This window comes from Neofelis nebulosa, chromosome X (assembly GCF_028018385.1).
Source record: "Neofelis nebulosa isolate mNeoNeb1 chromosome X, mNeoNeb1.pri, whole genome shotgun sequence".
Lineage (NCBI taxonomy): Eukaryota > Metazoa > Chordata > Mammalia > Carnivora > Felidae > Neofelis > Neofelis nebulosa.
Window position 1 is genome coordinate 41,655,556 of NC_080800.1, and position 25,826 is coordinate 41,681,381.

The window sequence follows — 25,826 nt, forward strand, 5'->3', positions numbered from 1 at the left end:
TTTAAATGCAATATCTCTGTATACAGAATGGCTGGGCCCCACCCCCTGCGTGTGGCCCTCCCACAGTATTTTGTGCAATGAAGCCCCGCTCCCAGCCTTTCCAAGGCAGGGACACAGCCCTATTTGGAACCCTGACCATCACCAGACCCTGGGGTCGGCTAAGGGAAAGCATGCCTCGACCATTCGCCTTCCTACCCCCCGCCTGCCATCCTCAGCTGCAGGGGGACCTGGGGACTACTGGAGACTCTCTGGGAGGTGGACGAGGTGGGGGGGCCCCCACACTTTCCTCCTACAGTCCCATAGCTGGGGCCTCCTTCCTTCTCAGGGTCTCCCTAGCCCAACCCTCCTGCCCCCATCCCACTCGGTGCTGTTGAGTAGGGGCCCTGCCAGGAACTGACCAACTCTTCAAGGAGCCATAGTGTATATATGTGCACAAGCAGGGGCAGAGGGGCGCATGGGGGTCTGTGCCCAAGCGTTAGCCCCTAACCCCTGGGGAGGGTGAGGCAGGGCAGGGGCAGTCTCTGGGGTCAGTCTCAGATGGGTGGTTACCTCCCCGTCCTCCACTCTAAACCCTGGGGCCCTCAAATGGGGTGGGAGGGCTGGGGTGGGGGCCCTCCTAGTGGGGTTTGGAGGGTTGGGTTCCTGAATGCACCATAATCGCTGTATGAAATATTAAAAAGTCTAAAGTGAAAAACCTGATTGCAAGTCCCTGCAAGGGTGGGGGTGGGCTCAGTCCAAGGTGAGTCCTGGGACTTTGGAGAATTCATACCTCGCCAGGGACATGTCACGACTATGGAAGGCATTGGAGGGGCTGCACATGCAATAGTAGAACGTCAAGTTGAAACAGGGCAGGCTGAATAGAGGGTGAACTAAGAAGCAGAGGGAAGAGTGAGATTTACCCAAGAATATGAGGAAGCCAGATAGATGGGAGACCGGTGTATGTAGAGAGGCTGTTTGTTTGAAAGACTTGCAAGGCGCCATACAACCGGGGGGTGGGGAGGTGAGGCAGGCCCAGTATGACCACCATGCGTCAGACCTGGACACCATGAGGCAGGCCAGTTGGAGAGGGAATATGAGAGGAGGGTAGATTTTGGACTGCTGAGTAGGTAGGGGGATCTTAATACATGGGTCAAAGTCAGGATTGGGGCCATCGGTGGATGGATGGAGCTGGAAGTTTGGATTGTTGGTGTCCAGGAAGTAACAAACCATGGGCATGGGTGAGAGAACCCGAGAAAGATGCAATGGCTTGTGAGAGACCAGAGGTCAAATGGCACCGTGGGACTTGGCCTCAAGTGTGAGGATAGTTGCGGCTTTGATTTTCTCCATCCTTGGAGCTCCAGCCTCTGTCCCAACCTCTGGGCACAGCCAAGGATAGACTGCAAGCAGAAGAGAGGAGCATGGGCAGGGCCAGGCAAATACTGCAGAGAATAAGCCTAACTAAGGCTGGTTACTGAAGTTCAGCAGTGGTGGCCTAAGGATCATTCCACTGTGTCCCTGTAAGCACTTTGGTGAGCTCTCCGCTTGCAGCCTTACAACTGTAAGGGTTCTCCATGTTCCCAGAGATGGGGAAGCAAGCAAGGAAAACAGGACACCCTCCCTGTTTCCTTGTAACAGAGCTGAACCTTCCACGAGCCCCTCAGCAGGCTTCCTGTGCCATTCTGTGGCTAGAATAAGATGATATGGTCACCTCTGGCAACAAGGGAGGCTGGGAAGATGAGGGCCTTGCGAAAGACAGGATTGCCAGGCCAAACTTAGAAGGACTAGAATTCACCCAACTGCTCTGGGAAGTGGTAGGGTCATTGGTGTGTGCAGAGGTGGTTGGCCTTTGGAAACCAAACGGTCTAGGCCTGGGGAGGGAGGCCTCTTGTTGGATTGTAGGAAGGGCAGGCTACCTGGTAAATGCGGTGGGGTGGGGTGGTCTGTAGAGGGGCAACGAGGAGAGGAGAGGCAGTTCAGAGAATCTGACAAGATTCAGCTAGGCTTGAAGAGCAGCTACTTGCCAAGTGCCGGACCCAACTCCATGCCATTTTAGAGACACCCCCCACCCCCCAGGTGAAAGGGTTGCTCCCTTTTCTCGCTCAGTTTGCACAACTGAGTTGCAAACCCTCATCTGTGCCAGGTCTGGGCTAGGGGCTGGAATCACAGTAATAAAGACACAATCCCTGCCCTGTAGAGGTTAACCGACAATAGAGGTGAATTGTGATGTGTATGGGTGGGTGGGGGTTGCAATTGTGCAGGAGGAGGGTGTTCTGGACATGCCAGACCCAGTGAGCTATGTGCAGCAACCTAGAGGTGGGGGGGGGAGGCGAGCTGTGGTCTTGGTTGTGGGAATGAATGATAATAAGGAAGTCGCTGAACCAGAGCCAGAATCATGAGCTTGTCTTGGGGAGTTTGTGGGATGGCCAGGTGGAGACAGCCAGTAGGCAGGCAGATGCAGGGAGCCAGAGAGTGAAATATTAAAGTTATCTAGAGGTAGGGCTGGGAGCCCTAGCAGATGCCAGAGCCTAGTGCAGTGGTTCTCAACCAGAGATCATCTCCACCCCCCAGGGAACACTGGCAATCTCTGGAGACACTTTTGGGGATGAGACAAATTAGGGGATGATACTGCTATCCAGTGGGTAGAGGGCAAGGATGCAACTAATGCTTCCTTGTACAATGCTTCCTACAACAGAGAAATGTCAATAGTGCCTAGATCGAGAAGTCCCTGGCCTGGTGCAAAGGTTCTAAACTTTGTGGTCACGATTCCTTTATAGCCTTAAAAACTGAAGACCTCTAAAGAGCTTTTGCTTATATAGCCTCTGAGGATATTCCACCGCACACGCAAGAGAGAACAACAATGAAGTACTGTGAAAATTGTTTTGACTTTGTGAACCCCCTGAGAAGGTCTCCTGAACCAGCAGGAAGCCTAGAACCACAGGTTGAGAATCTCTGGCCTGGTGTTTAAGATCATAGCTGAGTTTGAACTACAGCTCAGCAGTTTACTACCTGGGGCAAAATGAATTAACATTTCCAGTCCTCAGCTTGACCCATTGATGCCCATAGGGGACAGTGATATTTATCTGTTGCCTAACGCTACTATTTACCGTGCAATAAAGCACTTAAACAGGGCCAACTATCATTAGTTATCATTGCCATAACGCCAACAAATACACTGAGCCTGAGGCTGACTTGCCTTCAACACGTTTGTCTAGAGAATAAATCTGGTTCAGGCAGGGAAGCGGCCCTCAGGCCTGGGTGGTGACCTTTTTTTTTGCACTAGGTGGCCCGCAGGCCTGGGTGGTGACCTTTTTTGCATTAGGTTTTGATGGACGGGAAGAGTAGTGCAATGAAAGAAGGGCATTCTGGTCAGGATAAAAAAAACTCTCAGGGTAGGGGCCGCGGTCCCCAGCAGAGCACGGGACCGAGAAAGCCTGGCACCTTTGCGCCCCTAAGTACTCCCCAAAATGTCCTCGTTCATATCGGGGACCTCTGCCTCCACCTTTCCACACAACCTTTTGCCCCGACTCAACATGGCGTTAGAATCCTACAAGACACCTTTGTCTTTATTAGTTCCCAACTGGAGGTTTTACCCCGCCTATTGGCCGCAGAGGTCACCGCCCACTCAGTCCCGATGCCCGCCTAGCCACTCCACGCGTCCGAGCACGGGGTCCCTTTCCAAGATGGCAGTAGACCCCCGGCTATTTGGGGGGCTCTGTTTCCGTTTCCGGGACCAGAATCCGGAAGTGGCATTTGAGGGGCCTCTTCCTATCTCCAGCTGCGGTGGTTGGGAGAGGAGGGCGAACGGTGATGGCGGCGGTCGCAGCGAATGTAGCGGCTGCGGCCGAGGACCAAGAGCCACAACACGAAGCAGTGCCGGGCCTGGAGAGCCAGTGGCTCCAGATCGAGAATAAGGAGAGTGGGCGAGATCGTCCACTGCGGGCCGGGGAAAGCTGGTGAGGCAGGGCTGCAAGCGGAGCCTCCGCAGAAGGGACGGTGGGGGGCGTTGGCGGCGGTGGGGGACGTGGCGAATAATTGCCATGGGGGCGGGGAAGTGCCTGAGAGTGGATCGCCTTGTCTGGGAAAGAGGCGGGGCCTGCACGGTGGCGCCTGAGGCCTGAGAACAGGAGAGGGTTTGTTGTGGGGCGGCAGGGGAGGGGCCTGAGAGGAAACGGCCATGGGGGTGGAGCCGGGCCTGCGAGGTGGAACTCGGAACCTGGGAAGGGGGCGGTGTTGGCGGGGGCCTGGGGGGGTGTGGTCTCCGTGGCTTAAAGTAGCTTCTGGCGGCTGGGGCGGCCTGCGGTTTTTTGGCGGCGTCTGAGAGCTAGGCAGAGCGGGTGACGTCAGGCAGGAGAGCGGAATCCAAACCTTAGGGCTGTGGGCGGAGGGAAGAAAGTCGGAGCCTGCGCGGTGAGGGAGCTGGCGCCTGGGAACGAGGCTTGTGACGTGGGCCGAGGGGCGTGTCCTGAGGCCGAGGAAAGACTGCAGAGGGGAGGTGGTGCCTGTGAAGCAGAAAATGGCGCCTGCGAATGAGCAAAGTTTGTGACGCGGCGAGGTTTTTGCCTCTGGCCGAGGCCCTCTTCCCAGGACGGGAGAAAGTGCAGGTGATTGGCACGGGAGGGGCCTTCGATGTTACATTTGTTTTCTGTCTTAGTACTGTCTTGTTTTTGTAATCCAGAGAAATAGCTATTTAGAAAAATGTCTATGCGTTATCTTGATAAACCGGTTTGTTGTACTGATTTCTTGGCTAACCAGTGCATGTAATGTACTGTTTCTGGGTTTAATTTCTTGCTCGCCGAGTTGCATCTCATTTGTTAAATTGTGAAATACGTAAGACCTAAAACGGTTGCAGAAAGCGTTTACGTAGCCCAGATTGATGGACATTCTGTAAAAGTAAACGGCCTGTGGTCCTAAAAAATTTCAAGGTCGTGAAAGACAAAGGATGAAGAACTGTTCCAGATTGAAGGAATTAATGGGATTTAAAGAGTCATGATAACTAAATGCAACGTGTGATCCTGGATTGGATCCCGGAGCAGAAAAAATAAATTACTCAGAAATCAGGGGGTTTTTTTCCTCATAAAATTAATTTTCTCTTTTTTACTGTAAAAGATGTTAATGGGAAAATTGGTGAAATTTGACTGAGGTTTGCAGATTAGCTATTAGTACTGATCATTTCTTGCTTTGGATGATTGTATTGTGGTTATGAAAGGGAGTATCTTTTTTTTTTTTTTTTAAGGGCATACGTATCGAAATATTTATGGATAATGAACCATCGTGTAAGCCGTTTACTCGCAAAGGCTGGGAAAAAACTAGTGTATGTAAAGATGTATTTAAAGAAACAATGATCGGGCAAATGGTGAAAATGTTACATTTGGGGAATCTGGATGAAGGGCATATGGGAATTCTCTATAAAAACTGTTTTTGCATTTTTTTCTCAAGTCTGTTTCAAAGTAAAAAAAAATAGAGAATAATAAAACAAAAATTTGTGAATTCACTATTCAGATTAAGATTCAGACCGTTACCTTAAGAAATCCTGTGCCCTTCCCAGATGAAAATCCCCCTTCCTGTGCCACGGGAAACTATTATCGTAAATTTTTAAATTTGTCAACGTTTTCCACTTCTGTATGCACTCCTAAATCGTATTTGTGGTCTAAGCTTTTATTTTAGGAGGATATATATGAAATCGTACTGGATGCGTACCTTGTGCCCTTCGCATCATATCAGGTGGTATATGGTATCCACATGACGTCATTGGTGACGTTAGCCTTGATCATTCGGTGAAGGTGGTCTCTGCCTTGTTTGTTCGCTGTGAAGGAACTATTTTTCTCTTTCCGTACACAGTAATTCTTTTAAAAACCTTTTTATGCCCATCTATTCCTCAAAAACGTTTCAGTAGCTTCCCCTCTCCTGCAGTGTAAATGCAGAAATTCTTACAGTGACTTGCAGCGAGGCTGGTCCCCAGCTCTGATTGCTTTTCTGATTTCGCTTCTGATTCCTGCCCCCCCCCACCCCCTCACTCTCTCCATCCGGCCATATTGGATATTCCTCAAACATCGCAAGCATGGTCACACCTGAGGGTTTGTCTAAGTGAGGTTTGCTCATTTTGCAGAGTTCTTTAATCACAGTGCTAGTGAATGTATATCCCTGTTGCTGGAGAGTACAGAGACAAGTTGAGATTCCCCAAATAGAGAATACGAAATCTTTTTTTTCTTAACCCTTACGCTATAGCTCTCCAGCAAGGAAAAGCCTCATTTCATCCTGAGAATAAACAATAACTAGAATGTTTTTTATAGTTCATTTGGATGTATTCAGAAAGGCGTGGGGACTTTGGTTCCTGCTGCATCCTGCCTTTACAGCCTCCTTCTGACAGTACCCTTTAAATTCCACCCCCCCCCCATGTGTGGGTTTCCTTTTGGGGTGTTGAAAATGTTTTGGAACTAGGTAGAGGTGTGGCTGGACAATAGTGTGTATGTACTAAATGCCACTGAACTGATCACTTGAAAATGGTTAATTTTATGTGGATTTTAAAAATTACATCCTGTCCATAAAAAAAAATTACCCCCCACCAAATGGTGGTTCAGTATTGAAGCCAGTTTATCTCTGCTATTGTGGCTGATATCATGAAGCATTTTTCCTTAACTCCATTTTTTAAATGTTTATCTACTTAGGTAAGAGCAAAGCATCTCAAAGTTCTTTAATGTGCCATTCATTTTACAGAGATTTGCTGTAGTGGTCAGGAAATTTATGTGTAAAGCATTTCAAAGTCATGGACTAATCCCCAAATCATATATCTAATACCATTATTAATATTTTGTGCCTTTTTGTCAGCTGGCAGATCTGGGCAAGGGCAATTAATTAATTTGGCTATCTGAACCGATTTGATTTCTCCATAGAAACTTATATTCTAAGAGTAAATTCAAATTTATGATCGTATAGCTTCCTTGGCAAATTCCAACTTTTCTTTTTGAGGACGAACCATCTGCAAACATAATTAAATCAGGGAGAGCTGAGAGGTGTGGGTAGTCTAACAGTTAAGCAGGCAAGGAATGGGCTCTTTGTTCAGGTAAAGGAAGGAGTGTGGCTGGGTTGAGTGTTGCGGAATGGATAGTGATGTGTGAAGGGCAAGTAATAGTGTTCTGTTAGAGGTTAAGGACTTAGCCTAGAAATGTTGAGGGTTTTCTGTCAATGGACAAGTCTGCACGGCCCAAGGGGCCATTAAGTTTAATGAAGACCCTCGAACTAGATCAGTGCTTCTTCACACGTTTGGTTGGTGATTGCTGCTATAGCTCTTAAACAATGTGGCTGTGCCTTGACTTCTGGAGCTAATGAAAGACTGAAATAAACAATAGGCCTCTGGTAATTCCCTTTTCATTGAGTCCATGCCTCTAGTACTTGTTCAGACTTTTCATGAACCAGGGGGAAAGGGTTTGTGCATTTACAATCCTGGAGTGGCGAATCTTTTGGTAGACAGTTACTGTACCAGTCTTTGTTGCTTGAACAGGAGTATGCTTTTTAGCTTGAAAAGTATGCAGTTATCAAAAGATATGTATATTAGCGTGCCTAACTATAATTAACATAATTATAAGCTAGGAAGATATATTTTTCGATTTGTCGTTTTTAAAAATACTCTTTGCTGAAGAGTACACTTATCATCATGAGCACTGAGTCGTATAGAATTGTTGAATCACCGTATTGTACACCTGAAACTTATATAATGCTGTATGTTAACTATACTAGAATTAAAATAACAAACTTAATAAAATTTAAAAAATACTAAGTTTGGAAAATGAAAGAACTTTTATAAAAATGTTAGGGTCATTGAAACTTGGAGAATTTTAATTAAACCTAATTATACCTGTTGTCATTCCTTTCATAGGGCAAAGGAGCAAATCTTTGTGTTGTGTCCCAGAGACAGTTTAGCCATAAAAGAACATTTTAACATTATTATTCTGAATTTGGCAAAGACAAATCAAGAATAGTTGTTAGAAAAGAAAAGATATAAATTGAAGTAAGGACAAAAAAAATACTTAGAGTCAACTTTGTAAAAACTGCAGTGATAAGTAACAAAGATTATTAGAAGCTTAACGTTTTTTTAAGTAAGGGATCTCTTCTAAAAATGAGCTAAAGTATTTTTTAAATGAGTTAAGAGAATGTCAGAATACACCAAGAGTTAATAATTTGGTGATACAAAAGGAACTTCTAATCTGGGCATAAAATAATGTCATTTTACAGGGGCGCCTGAGTGGCTCAGTCAGTTAAGCACCTGACTCTTGGTTTCGGCTCAGGTCATGATCTCACGGTTCATGAGTTTGAGCCCCGCATCGGACTCCGCGTTGCCATTGTAGAGCCTGCGTGGGAGTCTCTGCCCCTCCCCCCCAGGATAGATAAAATAAAAGTTTTAATTTAAAAAAGGGTCATTTTACAGAAAAGGCCCAAATTCTAATTTTTCTCCTTTGGTATGTCATTCATGTAACAGCGTGTGGTTAAAGGATTAATTTATATGCCTTTATGTACATCTATTTAGGCTTGCACAGACACATAAATAATAAACTTAGAACAACGTAGTATTACATTTCTCATCTGCATAAGAAAGCTTTTAATAAACAGGTAGGAAATCCTCTCTTAACTTATATCCATATTTTTTTGAGAGCGAGCACAAGCAGGGGCGAGGGAGGGGGAGAGAGAGAATCTTAAGCAGGCTCCATGCTCAGGGCAAAGCCCGACTTTGGGTTCCATCTCACGACCCAGAGATTGCCACCTGAGCCGAAATCAAGAGTCTGACGCTTAACCGACGGAGCCACCCAGGCGTCCCTCTCTGTGTAATTATTGTATCTAGTGTAATTAACCTGTTAGGTAAATTGCTATCTTAACCAAAATGACTAATTTCCTTTTCTCCAGACACGAGAAAACCAGAGGACAGAAAATACTGTTTCGTAACTAAATTTTTTCCCATAAGCATCTATTTCATAATCACTTCAAAAAATTTGAAGAAACACAAATAAATGTGACTTTAGCAAGATGGGTTGTATTTCTAGATACTAGCGACACGAAATTAGAGAATTGAAATTTCCAACACGTATAGCATCCTCCTGAATCCACTACCTAGGGGTGAATATAACATTGTGGGTGCCTTCCCATCAGACAGTGGCAACTCTGTCATGACTGCCATCTGGGCTGACAGATTATGAGGCATCCCAGTTTCAGAGATGTTAAACATTTGTAAAGTGTCCTTGAATTGAAGAAGCGAGATAGTCTTATTTTGTTAAAATTGGCATAAAGCTTCGGTCTTCTGTGAAACCTTTAGAAATCCAGGATGTTGTCAGGTATGGGGGTTTTGCTTACCACTGCAGAGTGATTTTTTTTAATAGAAGTATAGTTGGTACACAGTGTTATGTTAGTTTCAGGTGTATGCACAGAGCGATTTTAATGTTAATTCTCCTTAAAGAGCTCTTAAAGAACAGTCAAGGGGTGCCTCCCTTTGCATGGATCTTTTCCAAAGAAATTAACCTCATAGACCGTCTGTGGAGGCAGTGAAAGCCACGGGGGGGGGGGGGGGGTTGGGGGGCGGCGGGTTTACAGGTATGAGTGGTGGAGGGGTAGGGCCAGTGATGGGGTATTCCAGAATAGCAGTGGGAGGTTTGTGGCATGAGCCACTGGGGCGGGGGTGGGGGGTGCGCGTTCCTGGCATGAGTGAGATGTGCAGGTCTGTGGGGGTCGGTGTAGCAAAAACAATGAAATCGCACAGAAATGTGTGCCTATTCAGGTGACTTGTGACCATTGCAAGGTTTTGCTAGCCCTCCATTTTCCCACCTCCCTCATCCTTTCATAAGCGCAGGAAAGTTGCCATTTTAAAGAATCCCGTGTATAGGGTTAAATTGCTGGAAAATGAATCAATACAGTGTTAGATGTTTTTCATCAATTTTGTAATATTTTAAAAAGTGCCTATTTGAGACAGCCTTTTTAATGTGTCAAAAATCCCATAGCAGCGTGGGTTTGTGGGTGAGCGTGGGACCAGGGTTGTGTGTCAGTGTATGTAAGCTTTGAGGTCCAAGCCCTGGGGTCGGAACAGTTAACTGCTAAACATTCAGTTAGCATTTACTCTAGGTTGTCTTTTCCAGACTTGAGAATCGCTCATGACATTTTACACAGGCAGGCTTCAGCAGTCCTAAATGTTTATCATAGGTGTAGAGTGATATAACAGTTTCTCTTTTAAAAAGAGAGCTGGCCCAGCTGTACACTTACCACAATTTTTAAAAAAGGACGAGCTAGTCACTGTAAGCTTAGAAATCTATTACAGCGGTGCCTGGGTGGCTCGGTCAGTTAAGTACCAGACTTTGGCTCAGGTCATGATCTTGCAGTTTGTGAGTTCAAGCCCCACTTCGGACTCTACAGTCAGTGCTGTGCCCGCTTTGGATCCTCTCTTTCCCCCCCCCCCCCCGCCCCTCCCCTGCTTGTGCACTCGCTCTCGCTCTCTCTCTCAAAAATAAATAAACGTTAAAACAAAGAAATCTATTATAAAGCCAAAATAAATCCTAAACACAAAAATGATGAAAAATGGTGATATGTAGTTTTTGAAGGAAAACCTGATTCTTTTAGCATTTTAGATTCTTCTTAATTTCTGAGCAGGTTTCCAGAATTTAGTGATTATTTCTTATCCTCTATTTATCTGTCCTTTACAAACACTCCACACTTAATGAATGGCTAAAGCCTTATAAAATTAGCTGTAAATAACATAATTTTCAGCCTAATTATTCTATAATAAAACCTCATATTTCCTGGCACTGAGTATGGATTTGTGGTTTGTTTTGGGTTTTGCCCTTTTCTGTTTTTTTTTTTTAATTAATTAATTGATTTATTTATTTATTTTTGCCCTTTTCTGTTTTTAATGGAATCTTTTAGTATCCTAAGCAGGTAGGTAATCTATCCAAATCTGGGTTTCACTGAATAAATTTTGCTTCTAATTATTTTTATATGATGGTGAAACTTTTATCTTTCATGTTGAATTTTGGGAGGAATTTCCTTTTTCTGTTGAGATAGAATCAACACACGACGTATCAGTTGTAGGTGTATGTGAAACTTGGCATCTTGACTTCCGGTGTGTTGATCTTTCTGGTCTAATATCCATGGGACCTGGTACCGCTAAGCCCGGGGTAAACGTGCATCACTCGTGTTCCGTGTCTTGTGCAGGTTCCTCGTGGAGCAGCACTGGTACAAGCAGTGGGAAGTGTATGTGCAGGGAGGAGACCAGGACTCCACCGCCTTCCCTGGCTGCATCAACAATGCTGACCTCTTTGAAGGTACCAGGCCCCTCCCTCCTCCCTCCCCCCTGCAGCCCAGCCCTGGGCTGGGAAACAAGAGTTTCTTGTCCCCTCTGTCCCTGCCAATAATCAGAAAACTCTCCGTCTGAGGGACGTCACTGGTGAGATGGCCAGAGTGACTTACCACTTTCCTTCCCTGATTCTTCCTTTGCCGCCTCCCCCTGACACCCCGCCCCCTGCAGACCAGGTAAACTGGCGCCTCAAGAGGGGACTAGTGGAAAGTGAGGACTATGTGCTGCTCCCAGCGGCTGCTTGGCATTGCCTGGTCAACTGGTATGGTCTAGAGCATGGCCAGCCCCCCATTGAACGCAAGGTACGGCGGATGGGGAGGTGCTCAGGGGAGATTCTTGGGGGTCAGGGTAGGAGAAAGTCCTTGTAGACCCAAGAGGGGTCTAGACCCGTGTGTGTATGTGTGTGTGTGTGTGTGTGTGTGCGTGTGTCTGCGCGTGTGCGCGCGCACGCGCTGTGTGGATACACCTTGTCTGCACTCCTCTGCCCTCAGGTATCTCAGTGTGTCCCAAGTGTGCACTCGTCTGTTGGGCGCGCTCCTCCCATCTCCGAGGTCACCGTGCCTGTGTCTGTGTGTGTGTGCTGTGTGGGGACACCTGTGTCTGCACCTTTCCACCTTCCAGGTCGTGGAGCTGCTCGGCGTCCAGAAGATCGAGGTGTATCCAGTAGAACTGCTGCTTGTCCGGCACAGTGATATGGACACACCTTACACGGCTCAATTCAGCCATACAGATTCCGTTGGTGAGTCTGAGGGCTGCGGCGTGAGTGGGCGTGCCCACAGGTCAGGGATCTAAGAATGCGTGGGGTTTGGCTGTGACAGACTGAGAAGGCATTGGTCAGACTTCGGAGGACCAAGAAGGTATCCGTCAAGTTGGGCAGAGGCCCTGAGCGAGTGCCCTGGAGTCCTCAGGGTATGCGAGCCGCGTCCCAGTGACTTAGATGGTACGCCAGATGATACTGGCTGGGGGTCTCAAGTCCTGAGTGTGGATCAGTCATTTGGAGACCCCTCGAGGACACAAGGTATTGACCGAGTGTGCAGGGTCTGTGAGGAGGAGTCAGGGTGTAATGCTGTGATGGGTCATTCGGGGTTCCAGGAAGACCTCGAACGTGCTCCATTACCCTCCACAGACCTAGTTTTGCGCACCGCCCGAGAGCAATTTCTGGTGAATCCCCAGGAAGAGACAAGGCTGTGGATCAAGAACGCGGAGGGCTCTTTTGAGAGGTTGTGCAACACCCGCGTCACACTGCTCGAGGCTGCCCTCCAGACTGGGCAGGTAAGGGTGGGGAGGGCCTTTCTGCTCACCGGCAGTGCTCGGGTTGGGGCAAGTGAGGGCTCGGTGCCCGCAGGCCCTCCGTGAAGGCCTGTCCTGCTTTTCTTTCTCTTTCTCTTTCTCAACCCAGTTGATCATCATGGAGACCCGAAACAAGGACGGCACTTGGCCCAGTGCCCAGCAACAGGCTGTGTAAGCCCAGCGCGGGGTCTGGCCCGGGGTGGGGTCCCACAGCAGGTAGAATGGCTGAGCTCATGAGCCCATTTCACCTGCACGTCATTGGCCCTCGGCTGATAAGAGATTCTCACCCACCCCAGGAGCACTGCGTCGGAGGAGGATGAAGAATTCCAGGGCCAGCCAGGCATCTGTGGTCTCACCAACCTGGGCAACACGTGCTTCATGAACTCGGCCCTGCAGGTTGGGCGGTTAGGCCTGTGTCTGGCAGAGCCCCAGGGGTGGGCTGCAAGTGACCAGGATTTGGCGGGGGGGGGGGGGGGGGGCTGCAGGGCAATGGGTCAGGTTGCAAGCTGGGGCCCCACAAGTCTGACTTGACGTGCCCACAGCCCTTCCCCAAGCATTAGTACCCTCTCCCTCCGCTGGCCCCTACTTTGCTGGATCTTCCCTCCTTTGTTGCCATATTCTTCCCTCTTGAAATGCTTCTACCTTCTCTTCCTCACCTCCCTGGCCCTTCTCTCTCCTTCCTCCTCTCTTCCTTCTCTCTGTCTCCACCGTGGTCACTCCTCCCTCCTTTCCTCTGCCTCTTTCTCCCGGGCCCTGTGTCCTACAGTGCCTCAGCAACGTGCCGCAGCTCACCGACTACTTCCTCAAAAACCGCTACCTGGAGGAACTCAACTTCTGCAACCCACTGGGCATGAAGGGGGAGATCGCAGAGGCCTACGCAGACCTGGTGAAGCAGGCCTGGTCCGGCCACCACCGGTCCATCGTGCCCCATGTGTTCAAGGTGTGACTCGGCCCCAGGCTGCCCCTGTCCGCCCCCCCAACCCCCGCTCCTGACTCTCTCTCGCTCTGACGGCCCTGCCCCATCTTCTCAGACCAAGGTCGGCCACTTCGCGTCCCAGTTTCTGGGCTACCAGCAGCATGACTCACAGGAGCTGCTGTCATTCCTCCTGGATGGGCTGCATGAGGACCTCAATCGTGTCAAGAAGAAGGAATATGTGGAGCTGTGCGACGCGGCTGGCCGGCCAGATCAGGTAGGCAGTCGTCAGAGACCCCCATCCTGAGAGCCCCGTTAAAACCTCCAGGGCCTCTGCTTCAGGGATTCTCTGGCCTCCCTGGGGTATCCCACCCCCCACTTGACCTCCTCTCCATGCCCATTCCCAGCCTTGGCTCCAGCCCAGAGTTAAATAAGCCTATATAAGCCGCAGCCTGACTGGGCACAGCCTCCAGATAGCTCTAGCTGTAACTCTGTCTCTGGACTTCGCCATGGTGCTAACCTTGACCTCACCCACATGCACATCCACCCCAAACTATGGTTTCCCCTGCCCCGGGCAAGCCTTGCCACCCTCCATGACACTGTCAACAGGAGGTGGCTCAGGAGGCCTGGCAGAACCACAAACGGCGGAACGATTCTGTGATTGTGGACACCTTCCACGGTCTCTTCAAGTCCACGCTGGTGTGCCCCGATTGTGGCAATGTGTCTGTGACCTTCGACCCCTTCTGCTACCTCAGTGTCCCTCTGCCTGTCAGCCACAAGAGGGTCATGGAGGTCTTCTTTGTCTCCATGGACCCTCGCCGCAAGCCAGAGCAGGTACGGGGTAATGGTGATGCGGGGACATAACGGGCCGAGTAGCCAGTTTGTTTGATGACCCCGCCACACCTTGACGCTGCCCTCACTAACTCCCCACACGCCTTTCTGCTCTTTTGTGGCTACCGTTTCTCCTTCAGCACCGGCTCGTGGTCCCCAAGAAAGGCAAGATCTCGGATCTGTGTGTGGCTCTGGCCAAACACACCGGCGTGTCGCCAGAAAGGGTGAGGCTCTGCAGGCGCAGGGAGGGTGGGATTTAGGGGCAGGGAGGTGAGGGCCTGGGATGACCTTGTCGGCTGCCCGGCCTCCTGTCTGCATTTCCATTCCCAGATGATGGTGGCCGATGTCTTCAGTCACCGTTTCTATAAGATCTACCAGCTGGAGGAGTCTCTGAGCAGCATCTTGGACCGAGATGATATCTTCATGTGAGTGAGGGCACCAGGGGAGCTAGGGGTTCCCCAGGAATCTCCTCTTTAACCAACTTCCCTGTCCTCCATTGGCCTGACTTGCAGGGCACCTGCCTTGTGCAGGGCTTTGGCCACGGGCCTTAGCAGGCCGGGAGGCTTGGGCTGTCAGCAGGGTGACCCGCGTTGTTCTTGGGTATTTTCTTCCTTGTGATGTGATGGAGGTTCCTGTTTCTTCTTTATTCTGTGTTCTGTTCAGCAGTCACTGAGTAGTACCTCACGCTTGGTCTGCGTTTCTTACACTGCAGTCACATTGCGGTCCTCGGAAGCCACAAGCGATGCTTGAAACAGGGAGCACCTAAGACACTTTCTGAGCATAAGAACACTCAGAACAAATCTGAAATCTCTGGGTCACTGAAAGAGAAAGGGGGTCATGAGTAGAAAAGGTGTTTTTTAACCAAGGAGTGTTTGCCAACAAAAGAAAACGGTTTTAGATCCCTTCGTTGCTAAAATTTTGTTAGTCTCCTCAGCACTTTCATAACGCCAGGGTGCTTTATAAACCGTCTCACCAACAAAGTGCTGTGTCATCTAACAGTTTGTAAAGCACAAAACACTGGGTGGCTCTTTAAAAAAAATACTTTCAGGCTATTAGGGGCGAGTGGTGGGAGCACGTGGGGCAGAGTCCCCAGGCCCTCTTTTTTTTTTTTAATGTTTATTTTTGAGAGAGAGCGAGCACACATGAATGCAGGGGAGGGGCAGAGAGAGAGGGAGACACAGAAGCTGAAACAGGCTCCAGGCTCCAAGCTGTCAGCCCAGAGCCCGCTGCAGGGCTCGAACCCACGAACCGTGAGGTCATGACCTGGGCTGAAGTCAGACGCTCAACCACCTGAGCCACCCAGGCACCCCCACAGGCCCCTCTTGAGTGTCCTGATCAGGTGTGGCCTCATGTTCACACCCCCCCCACAGATACGAGGTGTCGGGCAGGTCTGCTATTGGTGACAACTCGAGAGAGGACGTGGTGCTCCCCATCTACCTGCGGGAGCGCACGCCAGCCCGGGATTACAACAACTCCTACTACGGCCTGATGCTCTTTGGGCACCCGCTCCTGGTGTCGGTGCCCCGTGACCGGCTCTCTTGGGATGCCCTGTATCACATCCTGCTGTACCGCCTCTCGTGAGTCTGCCTTTTGGGGGGCAGGGGGAAGGTGGGTCTGAACTCAGAACCGGGTGTCGAGCTGTTCAGAGTTGCCACCCCTTGCCACTTGCAGGAGACAGCTAAGTTTAACATGGCCAGAGAGCAACTCTTAGGTTTTTTTTCTTTTCCTCTTCGTCTAAACCTCTGGCTCTGCCACAGTCTCTCCTGGGTGTTGGAGATAACGGGGGTCAACAAAATGGACAAAATACACACAATTTTGGTACTTCATTACTCTCTCCTTAGAGAGGCATGGTGATTTGTGTCCTCACTGGTGGATTGCCATTGTGCCTAAAATCTAGAGTCCTTAGGCAGGCAACCACCTTGTCGAGCCGCCTCTTCGGGCGTTTCTGTATCCTCTCCTGAGCCCATCTGGGCTCACCACGAACAACTGCTTGTGTGTGGGCCTGCCGGTGGTTTCCCATCATAAGCGAAGTGGAATCCTGGGCCCTGGCTGGCCTGCCTTCGTGCCCTTCCTCCAGAGTCTCCTCTGCTCTCTTGGCAGGCGCTACGTGACCAGACCCAGCTCGGATGACGAAGACGACGGGGACGAGAAAGGTGAGGAAGAGGCAGGAGAGAGCATCGACAAGGATGAGGGTCTGTACAAGCCGGGCACAAGGGAGGGTCAGCGGCTGGGGGGTCTGGGGTATTTCCGTCTGGATGCGCCTTACCGCTCCGGCACCCCGGCTCACACGGACCCGTCTGCTGCCCTACCCCGTCCTGGCAGATATGGAGGACAAGGACAGCATCCCCAAGCCCGGACGCGTGGCTGGGGGCAGCTCCCAGGATTCCGGGCCGGAGCAGGCAGGGCCTAGCTCTGGAGTGGCAGGCGGGAGCCGCGCCCCTGTGGACAACTCCCCTGGACCATCTCACTGGCCCCAGAGGGCACGGCGCAAGCACCTGTTCACCCTGCAGACGGTGAACTCCAACGGGACCAGCGACCGCTCAACCTTCAACGAGGATACCCATGGTGTCTCCTTCAGCTGTGAGCCAGGGTGGGGGATGCGGGAGGGGGTTTCCTTGGCAGCAGGGCCCATGACCACCTCCCCTCGCCCCCAGCCCAGCCGTACATCGCCATCGACTGGGAGCCAGAGATGAAGAAGCGTTACTATGACGAGGTGGAGGCTGAGGTAAACGAGATCCCGGGGGTGGGAGGGGCCACTTTCCGCTTGCGCCCCCGCAACCCTTCACACCCACGCCTCCCCCCGCCCCGCCAAATTCCTCCAAGTCGTGACCACAAAGCTCCCAGGGCCTCAGAGTCCATGCCCTTAGCCACGGGCACATGTCTTCCACCTCCCGTCCCCTTCACCCGTCGCCCGCTCCCCTGGCCCAGGGCTACGTGAAGCACGACTGCGTGGGGTACGTGCTGAAGAAGGCGCCGGTGCGGCTGCAGGAGTGCATTGAGCTGTTCACCACCGTGGAGACTCTGGAGAAGGAAAACCCCTGGTGAGCGGCCAGAACGGGGCCTCTGGGGACGTAGTGGGGGGGGGTGTGACCTGCCCAGATGCCTCCTACCTGTAAATGTTCATCCTTCGCCCCTCACTCAGGCCCTCCTGCCACTCTGACCCCCAATACCCGGGCTTAGTCGTACGTCAGAGCCTTTGCCTGGCTGTTCCTTCTCCCGGGAGGGAGTGCTCTCCCCTCCCCGTTATAGCTGCGGGACCTGACCCCTTCACTTTGCTCAGGTCTCTGACCAAATGTCAGTTCATCAGAGATCTCTTACTACCCTGTTAGGAGCCAGGCCCCCCAGCCCGTGCCTCCGCCCCCCACCCCGCTCCCTCCCCACTCTGTTTCTGCCTAGGCCAGCATCACTTTCTTTGCGGTTCCATAACACCACCTGACGTCATATCCTAGATCCCCCTTTGTGTCATGATTTGTCTTCTCCGTTGGAGTAGACCCTCAAGAATGAAGACTTCTGATCTTAAGTTTGTGCTGTGTGTCTGTTCTCATGATCATAATGGTGTGGGGGGTGCAGGAGGCACTCAGTAGATCCTTGGAGACTAAGCAAACAAAACATAAAGGGACAACCAAAAAGATGAAGCCAGTCTCAAACATTAGAGCGGCATCTCCGTGGAGCAGGAAGGGAACAGAAATACAAAGTAGCGGCCAAAGGACTCAGCAGCAGGCTGTCAGCAGACACCTGGCGAGTGAGCGAATGGGTGACTCGGAGAAGTTAGAGGGACACAGGCTCTAGAATGAGACGAACGTCCCACGGACCAGAAACCAAACAAAAGCGCACACTAGTGTAAGAGCCCGACAGTACTTGACAAATGACAGGATTGTAAGATGTGAAGAGAGCACGCTAGAGTGACGGGTGGGCTGGAAGGAAGGGCTGGGCAACATCTCTGTGGACCAGACGTGGCCCGTGGGGGCCACGCAGTACAAAAAGAGTATGCAGTAGGTGCTCATTAAGCATGTGTGTGCGCGCGCACGCATGTGCCTACTCGTGCTCTTGTGTTTGTAGGTACTGTCCCACCTGCAAGCAGCACCAGCTGGCCACCAAGAAGCTGGACCTGTGGATGCTGCCTGAGACTCTCATTATCCACCTGAAGCGTTTCTCTTACACCAAGTTCTCCCGCGAGAAGCTGGATACCCTTGTGGAGTTTCCCATCCGGTCTGGGCTGGGGCCTTGGCCTGGGCAGGAAGGCTTAGGGGGGAGGCACAGGGAGAGGGGAAGAGGCGTTCTGGGAGTGACCCTGTCCTCCCCCACAGGGACCTGGACTTCTCCGAGTTTGTCATCAAGCCGCAGAATGAGTCGGCTCCGGAGCTGTACAAATACGATCTCATCGCGGTTTCCAACCATTACGGGGGCCTGCGTGACGGACACTGTATGTGCGGGGCTGTGGCAGGGCTTGCCCGGGGTCGGGGGGCAGGATGTCCTCAGCGTGCGACTAAGATAAGTGAGCAGGGGTGGGCGGTGGACCCGGGAAGCTCTTCGGGGAGGCAGGGCAGGTGCGGACGGCGCCCCTCTCTTACAGACACGACGTTTGCCTGCAACAAGGACAGCGGCCAGTGGCACTACTTCGACGACAACAGCGTGTCGCCCGTAACCGAGAATCAGATCGAGGTGTGCCCTCCCTCCCTCCTCGCTCCTCCCTCCCCCCCCCGCCCCACCGCGCCCCAGGTCCGTGCCGACGCCTGTCCTCTCCCCGCAGTCCAAGGCAGCCTATGTCCTCTTCTACCAACGCCAGGATGTGGCACGTCGCCAGCAGCCCCAGCCCGGCTTACGTGACTCCCCAGCGTCCCCTGCCTGCGGTTCCCCACCCAACTCTGAGTTCATGGATGTAAACTGAGGGGCCCCCGGCCCCGCCACAGGGAAGGAAGCCATCTCTGCTCTCTTCCTTCCCGTCCCCGCCCCCCAGCCCCGTGTTAGGTGCCCCGTGCCAGGTGTCGCAGGCTTTAGTCGTGGCTGCTGTTCTCCTGTGCCGCTATATTGCTCTCTCCCGGGGAAGAAGAGGTGGTGTCTCGCCCCGGCCGTGTGTCCCCCGCCTGTGTTTGCCCCTTAGAGCAGTAACCTTCCCTTCTATTCTCTATTTATGGTTGTCCCCTTCCCTCCGTCCTCCACCTGGGGTGTTTCGAGGGGGTGGTGGTGGGGTGCACCTGAACACAGAGTGTATTTTCTTATCGAGACCCTGTACCTTCCGCTGTGTATATATAAAGTGCCAGTGTGTTCCGTGGCAATGTGCTTTTCTTGCTGCGTACCAAGTGCCAGCCGGGTGTCTGTGTGCTGACGCGTGCTCGCTGGGTGCGGGGGGTGTGACGAGTGATGCTCTGACTGCGTGTCGCGCACGACTTTGGGGGAGTTTTCGGCACCATCTGGACGCCACGCACGATTCCCAGCACCAGCCACACGCCCAGTGTTTCCCAGGGCGTTTCACACACTGACTTGCAGTTCTCACACCGGTCTTGGGGTGGGCGGGGCTTGTCGTCTCCGGTTTCAGATGGGGAAACTGAGGCACAGCTTGAGTCATCATTCAGGCTGTCGGGAATTGGCACGCGTGGCTAGTCACGCTGGTGTTGGTCCCTGGAGGGGGGCGTTTGACCTCTCTGGACGTGGCCCGCCCCACGGCCGATGTGGGAAAGGCGTGCCTAGAACACACGGGCATCCGTGTGGGCCAGTGTGTGCTTTCTGGACACAAAGATACTGACCAGACCACAGACGCCCGCCCCCAGCAGTGTCTTCCGAGAACCACAGAGGTGGCACACCTGACCCAGATCAGCTAACCCAGCAGGACAAACGTGCCTTGTCTCTGTTGTCCCTCCACTCGGCCTCCCCGCGCCCCACCATGACCGCAGCTCCCCCACCAGGCAGGGGCCCTACGGCTGCACCCAAAGAGGGACGTGGAACACCGTGCCCCAGAATGGGAGCAGCATGGCGTGTCTGGGGGACAGACACCACTTAAACACAGGACGCCCCCCGCATGACCCCCCCCCCAGGCGCCCGCCATCTCCTCTAAGAACTGGCTCCTCTAAGGAGCAGCTGTGGACTGGGCTGTGGGGTGGGGCGGTGTGGACGGATGTGTGGTATGTGGACTTAAACAAAAGCCCCAAGCCCTTCACACCAAGGGAGGGACCTGCACGGTGGCGCTCAATGGACCATTCCCACAGTAACCGCCTCAACACCCGCCCTGGCAAGGGTCGCTCGGCATTACCACCTGCAGACCTCCCAGTTGCGCTGTCGACACCGGCGAGGATCAAGGTAGTCGCTGTGAGAAACCCGACTCGACCTGACTTAGGCAAAAACAAATAACTAGTTCTGGGTATGACCGGATCCGGGAACTCAAAAATGTTGTCATTTAATCCTCACGGACACCATGTGATTTGAACACTATGACCCCGTTTTGCAGATGAGGAAGCAGGCATAAAGACCTGGCTCAGAATGGGCTTTCCGTACCGGAAGACGTCCTTACCTATGCATAATCAGCCCTGGACAAAGCCCTCCTAAAGTGAATCCGTTTCAAATAATTTCCCAGATTTAACCAAAAATGTCTTGAAATGACACCATGCATAAGAATCAGGAAGAAGCGAGGGGCGCCTGGGTGGCTCAGGCGGTTGGGCATCCAACAGTCGATTCTGGCTCCGGTTCTTATCTCATGGTTTTGTGGGTTCGAGTCCCATGTTGGGCTCTGTGCTGACCCTGCAGAGTCTGCTTGGGATTCTCTGTCTCTGTCTGCCCCACCCCTGCTTATGCTCTCTTTCTCTCTCTCAAAATAAGTAAAATTTTAAAAATTATTTTAAAGAAAAGGAATCAGGAGAAGTGAGAGACAACAGACAGTTCCACAGAGATGCCTCGCATCAAGAATTCTCAGGGGTCAGGGGCGCCTGGGTGGCTCAGTCGGTTGAGCGTCCGACTTCAGCTCAGGTCATGATCTCATGGTCTGTGAGTTCGAGCCCCGAGTCGGGCTCTGTGCTGACAGCTCGGAGCCTGGAGCCTGCTTCCGATTCTGTGTCTCCCACTTTCTCCGCCCCTCCCCTGATCATGCTCTGTCTCTCTCTGTCTCAAAAATAAACATTAAAAAAATTTTTTTTTTTTATAAAAAAAAAGAATTCTCAGGGGTCAATGTAAAACTGTTGTGCTTACTCTGGTCATGGAAATAAAGACGATTACAAGTGAACAAGAAATGTGAACATTTTAAAAATGAAAACGAGTTGAAAAAGAACCAGGTAGAAGTGATAGGCCTGAAATAGATAATAACTAAATTTAAGAAACGAGTGGATGAGTTGAACAACACATTACATGTAGCCGAGGAGGGAATTGGTGAATTGGATAGAGTTTAAAACAGGGGCTCCTGGCTGGCTCAGTTGGTAGAGCATGTGACTCTTGATGCTGGGGTTGTGAGTTCAAGCCCCACGATGGGCAAAGAGCTTAAATAAATAGAACATATAACGGATAGAAGTTAAAGTGTCCCTGGAATCCTCTGTTTTCCAGAGCTCTGACATGGTTTGTTCTGTCAATTCTGCTTGGGGTATGTGTGTGTGTGTGTGTGTGTTGATGTATATGGTTTATAGTATACATGTTTAACATAGCAAAGTCTACCCTCAAGTGATGGATCCCACTTCGCATTTAATATAAGAACTTTTCCATAGTGTGTCCATTTCTCCCTGCTCAGCCCTTATGTTGTTACCGCGCATTTTACTTTTGCATATGTTATACACCCCAAGATGCATTGTTTTTTTTTTTCTTTAAGCAGTCGGTTGCCTTCAAGAGATTTAAATAGGGGTGCCTGGCTGGCTCAGCCGGTAGAGCATGCGACTCTCAATCTCAGGGTTGTGAGTTCAAGTCCCACGTTGGGCATGGAGCCTACTTAAAATTGAAAACAAAAAAGAGATTTAAATAATAAGAAAAGGAGTTGAATATATTTGCCATGCCATACTTACCGTAGTTACTATTTCCAGTGCTTTTCATTCCTTTCTGACGGTCCTGATTTCCATCTGGTGTCACTTGTCACTTGTCACTTACTTGCCTTCTGCCCGAAGGACATCCTTTAAATTTTCTTTTTGGTTTTTAATGCTTATTCGTTTATTTTAAGAGAGAGAGAGAGAGAGAGCAGGGGAGGAGCAGAAAGAGACAGGGAGAGAGAGAGAATCCCAAGCAGGTTCCACACTGTCAGCGCAGAGCCTGATGCAGGGCTTGATGTCACAAACCGTGACATCATGACCTGAGCCAAAATCAAGAGTGGGACACTCACCTAACCGACTGAGCCACCCAGGCGCCCCTCACCTTATTTTTTGAAACAGGTTTTCATGGGTATAGAATTCTAGGTACAGTTTCTAGTTCTTTCAGTACTTTAAAGACCTTACTTCGCTGTCTGCCGTTACTCGGCTGCTGCCGTCCTTTTCCTTGTGCCTGTGTACCTAGCATGTCCTTTTTTTCCCTGGCTGCTTTGAAGATTTTCTCTTTAGCCCTGGTTTGGAGCAGTTTGATTATGATGGGCCTTGGCATAGTTTCTTCACGTTTCTTGTGTTTCGGTTTCTTTGAGATCCTTGGATCTCTGGATTTCTACTGCCTGTCAAATCTGGAAACATTTTGGCCAGTATTTCTTCAAATGTTTTTTCTGAAGTTCCCCTCTCTCTTCTCCTTCACTGATGCAATTTTCATTAAAAAAATTTTTTTAATGTTTGTTTATTTTTGAGAGAGAGACAGAGCATAAGTGGGGGAAGGGCAGAGAGGGAGGGAGGCACAGAATCTGAAGCAGGCTCCAGGCTCTGAGGTGTCAGCACCGAGCCCGACAAAGGGCTCGAACTCATGAACCCTGAGATCATGACCTGAGCCGAAGTTGGATGCTTTTTTCTTTCCCTTTTTCATATAGAAAATCTTATGTATGTACGTATGTATGTAACCTCTCTGCCTGATGTGGGGCTTGAACTCATGACCCTAAGATCAAGAGTTGCGTGCTCTACCCACTGAGCCAGCCAGGCTCACCCATGTGTCTCATTTTCTGTGGTTTCTATTGCTGTGCCTTCGAGGTGATTAATATTTTCTTCTGCAATGCCTAATGTGCTGTTAATCCCATCTTAGTGTATTTTTCTTTTTTTTTTAATTGTTAACGTTTATTTTATTTTTGAGAGAGAGAGAGAGAGAGAACACGAGCAGGGAAGGGGCAGAGAGAGAGGGAGACGCAGAATCCGAAACAGGCTCCAGGCTCTGAGCTGTCAGCACAGAGCCCGATGCGGGGCTCGAACTCACAACCGGTGAGCTCATGACCTGAGCCAAAGTCAGATGCTTAACCGACTGAGCCACCCAGGCGCCCCGATTTTTCCACCAGGGCATTGTACCTGCTCAGTTTGGGTCTTTTTTATATCCTCAGTGTATCTGTTTAACTTTTTGAACATATGACTACAGTCATACTAATAACCATTAATGACTTTCTCTGCTGATTTATCAGGGCCAGTTCTAAGTCGGTTTTGATTAGTTGAGGATTGTCCTTATAATGGGTCTTTCCCTGCAAAGACATTTCTGGTAATCTTTGGTTGGATCGTGGGCATTGTGAATTTTATCTCACTAGTTGCTGGATATTTTCATCTTCCTTTAAATCTCCTGCAGCTTTGTTCTGGAATGCATCTGATTTTCTTAGTCTCACGTCTTGCTTTTATGGCCTCTTATGCAGTTCCAAAGACGTGTTTGTTCTAGACGTGTTTGTCCCATTCCCCGCCACTGAGTCCTCTAGCCCATGACCTGTGCATTATGAGTGTTTCCAGCCTTGCTGGTTGGATTAGCCACTGTTCCCCACCCTGGGTGAATGCCAGGCACTGTTCCCTCTAATAACCCTTTTGGATGGCCCCTTCCCCCATCTTGGGCAGTTTCCACACACACACATGCTCTGACTGATACTTCGCTGACTGTTCGAAGAGAACCCTCCTCTCTGCTACTCTGGCCTATGGACTCTAGCCGTCCTGGTCTCCACGGACTCTGTGCTCTGGCTCCTCAAGTCGAGGGGTCTGCTGGGCTCTGTCTGGGTTCCCCTCCCTAAGCTGAGGACAATCCCTCCAGGCAGTAAGCTGAGAAATTCGTAGGGCACAGCTCATTCGTTTCCTGCTTCTTAGGGATCACTGTCCTTCATTTCCTGAGGTCCAGTATTTTGAAAACTATTTCTGATTCTATTGTCGTTTGGGACAGGAAAGTAAGTCTTGTCCCTGTGGCTCCATCATGGCTGGAAGCAGAAGTACTTTTCCTCAACTTTGTTAAATCGACTTAGCTTTTTTTTTCTCACTTCTTGAGATGAGGTTTAGCCCATTAATTATTCCAACTTTGTGTCTTGATATATTTGTAATCTTAGGTACTAAAAGATGTGGAAACACGGATTGTAAAAACCTCATATACACTGAATTATTATTTTTAACACTGTTGGATTCTTCAAATTCTTTAAATCCGAAAGAAAAAGTGATACATTCATGAAATGCTTATATATATATATTATATATATTTTATATATATTGTATATATTTATATATACATATATACACACACATATATGTGTGTGTGTATGTGTATATATATATATATATATACAATTGTGTGATTATAATACATCGTAGTCTTTGTATTGAAAAAAGTTTCCTTGGGGCGCTTGGGTGGCTCAGTTGGTTAAGGGTCCAACTCTTGATTTCAGCTCAGGTCATGATCTCACGGTCATGAGTTCGAGCCCTGTGTTGGGCTTTGCACTGACATTGTGGAGCCTGCTTGGAATTCTGTCTCCCTCTCTCTGCCCCTTCCTCACTGGTACACTCCCTCTTTCTCTCAAAACAAATAAATAAACATAAAGAAAAAAAAGTTTCTTTAACAACTGGACAAAAATGGATATAAACATGAGTATCTATCTATCATCTATCTGTCTATGTTTATTTATTTTGAGAGAGAGAGAAAGAGCATGAGCGAGAGAGGGGCAGAGAGAGACAGGGAGAGTGAGAATTCCAAGCAGACTCCCTGCTGTCCGTGCAGAGCCCGATTCGGGGCTCGATCTCACAAACCATGAGATCATGACCTGAGCTGAAACCAAGAGTCAGGTGCTTGATCGACTGAGCCACCCAGGTGCCCCGGAAACCAGGGTTTTAAGGGACCATCCTCCCCCCTCTCGCCCATAGAAGATCCACGTCCTAATCTCTGAGCAGCTCTAGAATCCTGATTCCTTCCATTCTAGATGCTAACAAAAGTTTGGTTTGGGTTTGCTCTAGCAGATACTCACTAAGGGACTTCTCTCCTTCCCTCCCTCCCTCCCTCAGCCAGTAGGCTTTTCTGTGCCCGGTTGGAAGTGGGGCAGAGGTAGAGAGGATCTATCCGCCTTCCAAAAGGAGACCATGCTGCAAGCAGCAGGTTTTAGATCCATTTGGAAACACTGCTGCCTTTTCCCAAGCTCCTGCCCTTGGCTTTCAGTCAACCCTTTCTTTTCGCAAC

The 25,826-nt window shown here is 50.2% G+C and overlaps 1 protein-coding gene and 1 non-coding gene across 3 annotated transcripts; both read left to right on the forward strand.

Annotated features, from left to right (window-relative positions):
• The first annotated feature begins 3,634 nt into the window (after positions 1-3,634).
• On the forward strand, positions 3,635-19,611 carry USP11 (ubiquitin specific peptidase 11). Of its 2 annotated transcripts, none has more exons than XM_058713867.1 (21): positions 3,635-3,932; positions 11,164-11,273; positions 11,477-11,607; positions 11,927-12,044; positions 12,432-12,577; positions 12,705-12,766; positions 12,892-12,991; positions 13,362-13,535; positions 13,627-13,785; positions 14,118-14,342; positions 14,480-14,563; positions 14,670-14,764; positions 15,710-15,916; positions 16,440-16,492; positions 16,662-16,919; positions 16,994-17,064; positions 17,268-17,380; positions 18,399-18,548; positions 18,647-18,762; positions 18,913-19,001; positions 19,090-19,611. In XM_058713867.1, the coding sequence occupies exons 1-21, from the start codon at positions 3,787-3,789 to the stop codon at positions 19,225-19,227; spliced, it is 2,745 nt and encodes a 914-aa protein (XP_058569850.1). In that variant the 5' UTR covers positions 3,635-3,786; the 3' UTR covers positions 19,228-19,611. The 2 variants fall into 2 exon arrangements, with proteins under 2 accessions (XP_058569850.1, XP_058569853.1); XM_058713870.1 differs by having other exon boundaries at positions 3,637-3,932; positions 16,662-16,904.
• A 2,545-nt stretch (positions 19,612-22,156) lies between these two features.
• On the forward strand, positions 22,157-22,229 carry TRNAE-CUC (transfer RNA glutamic acid (anticodon CUC)). Its single transcript has one exon. It is a non-coding gene; the product is annotated as a tRNA-Glu (tRNA).
• The last annotated feature ends 3,597 nt before the right edge of the window (positions 22,230-25,826 follow it).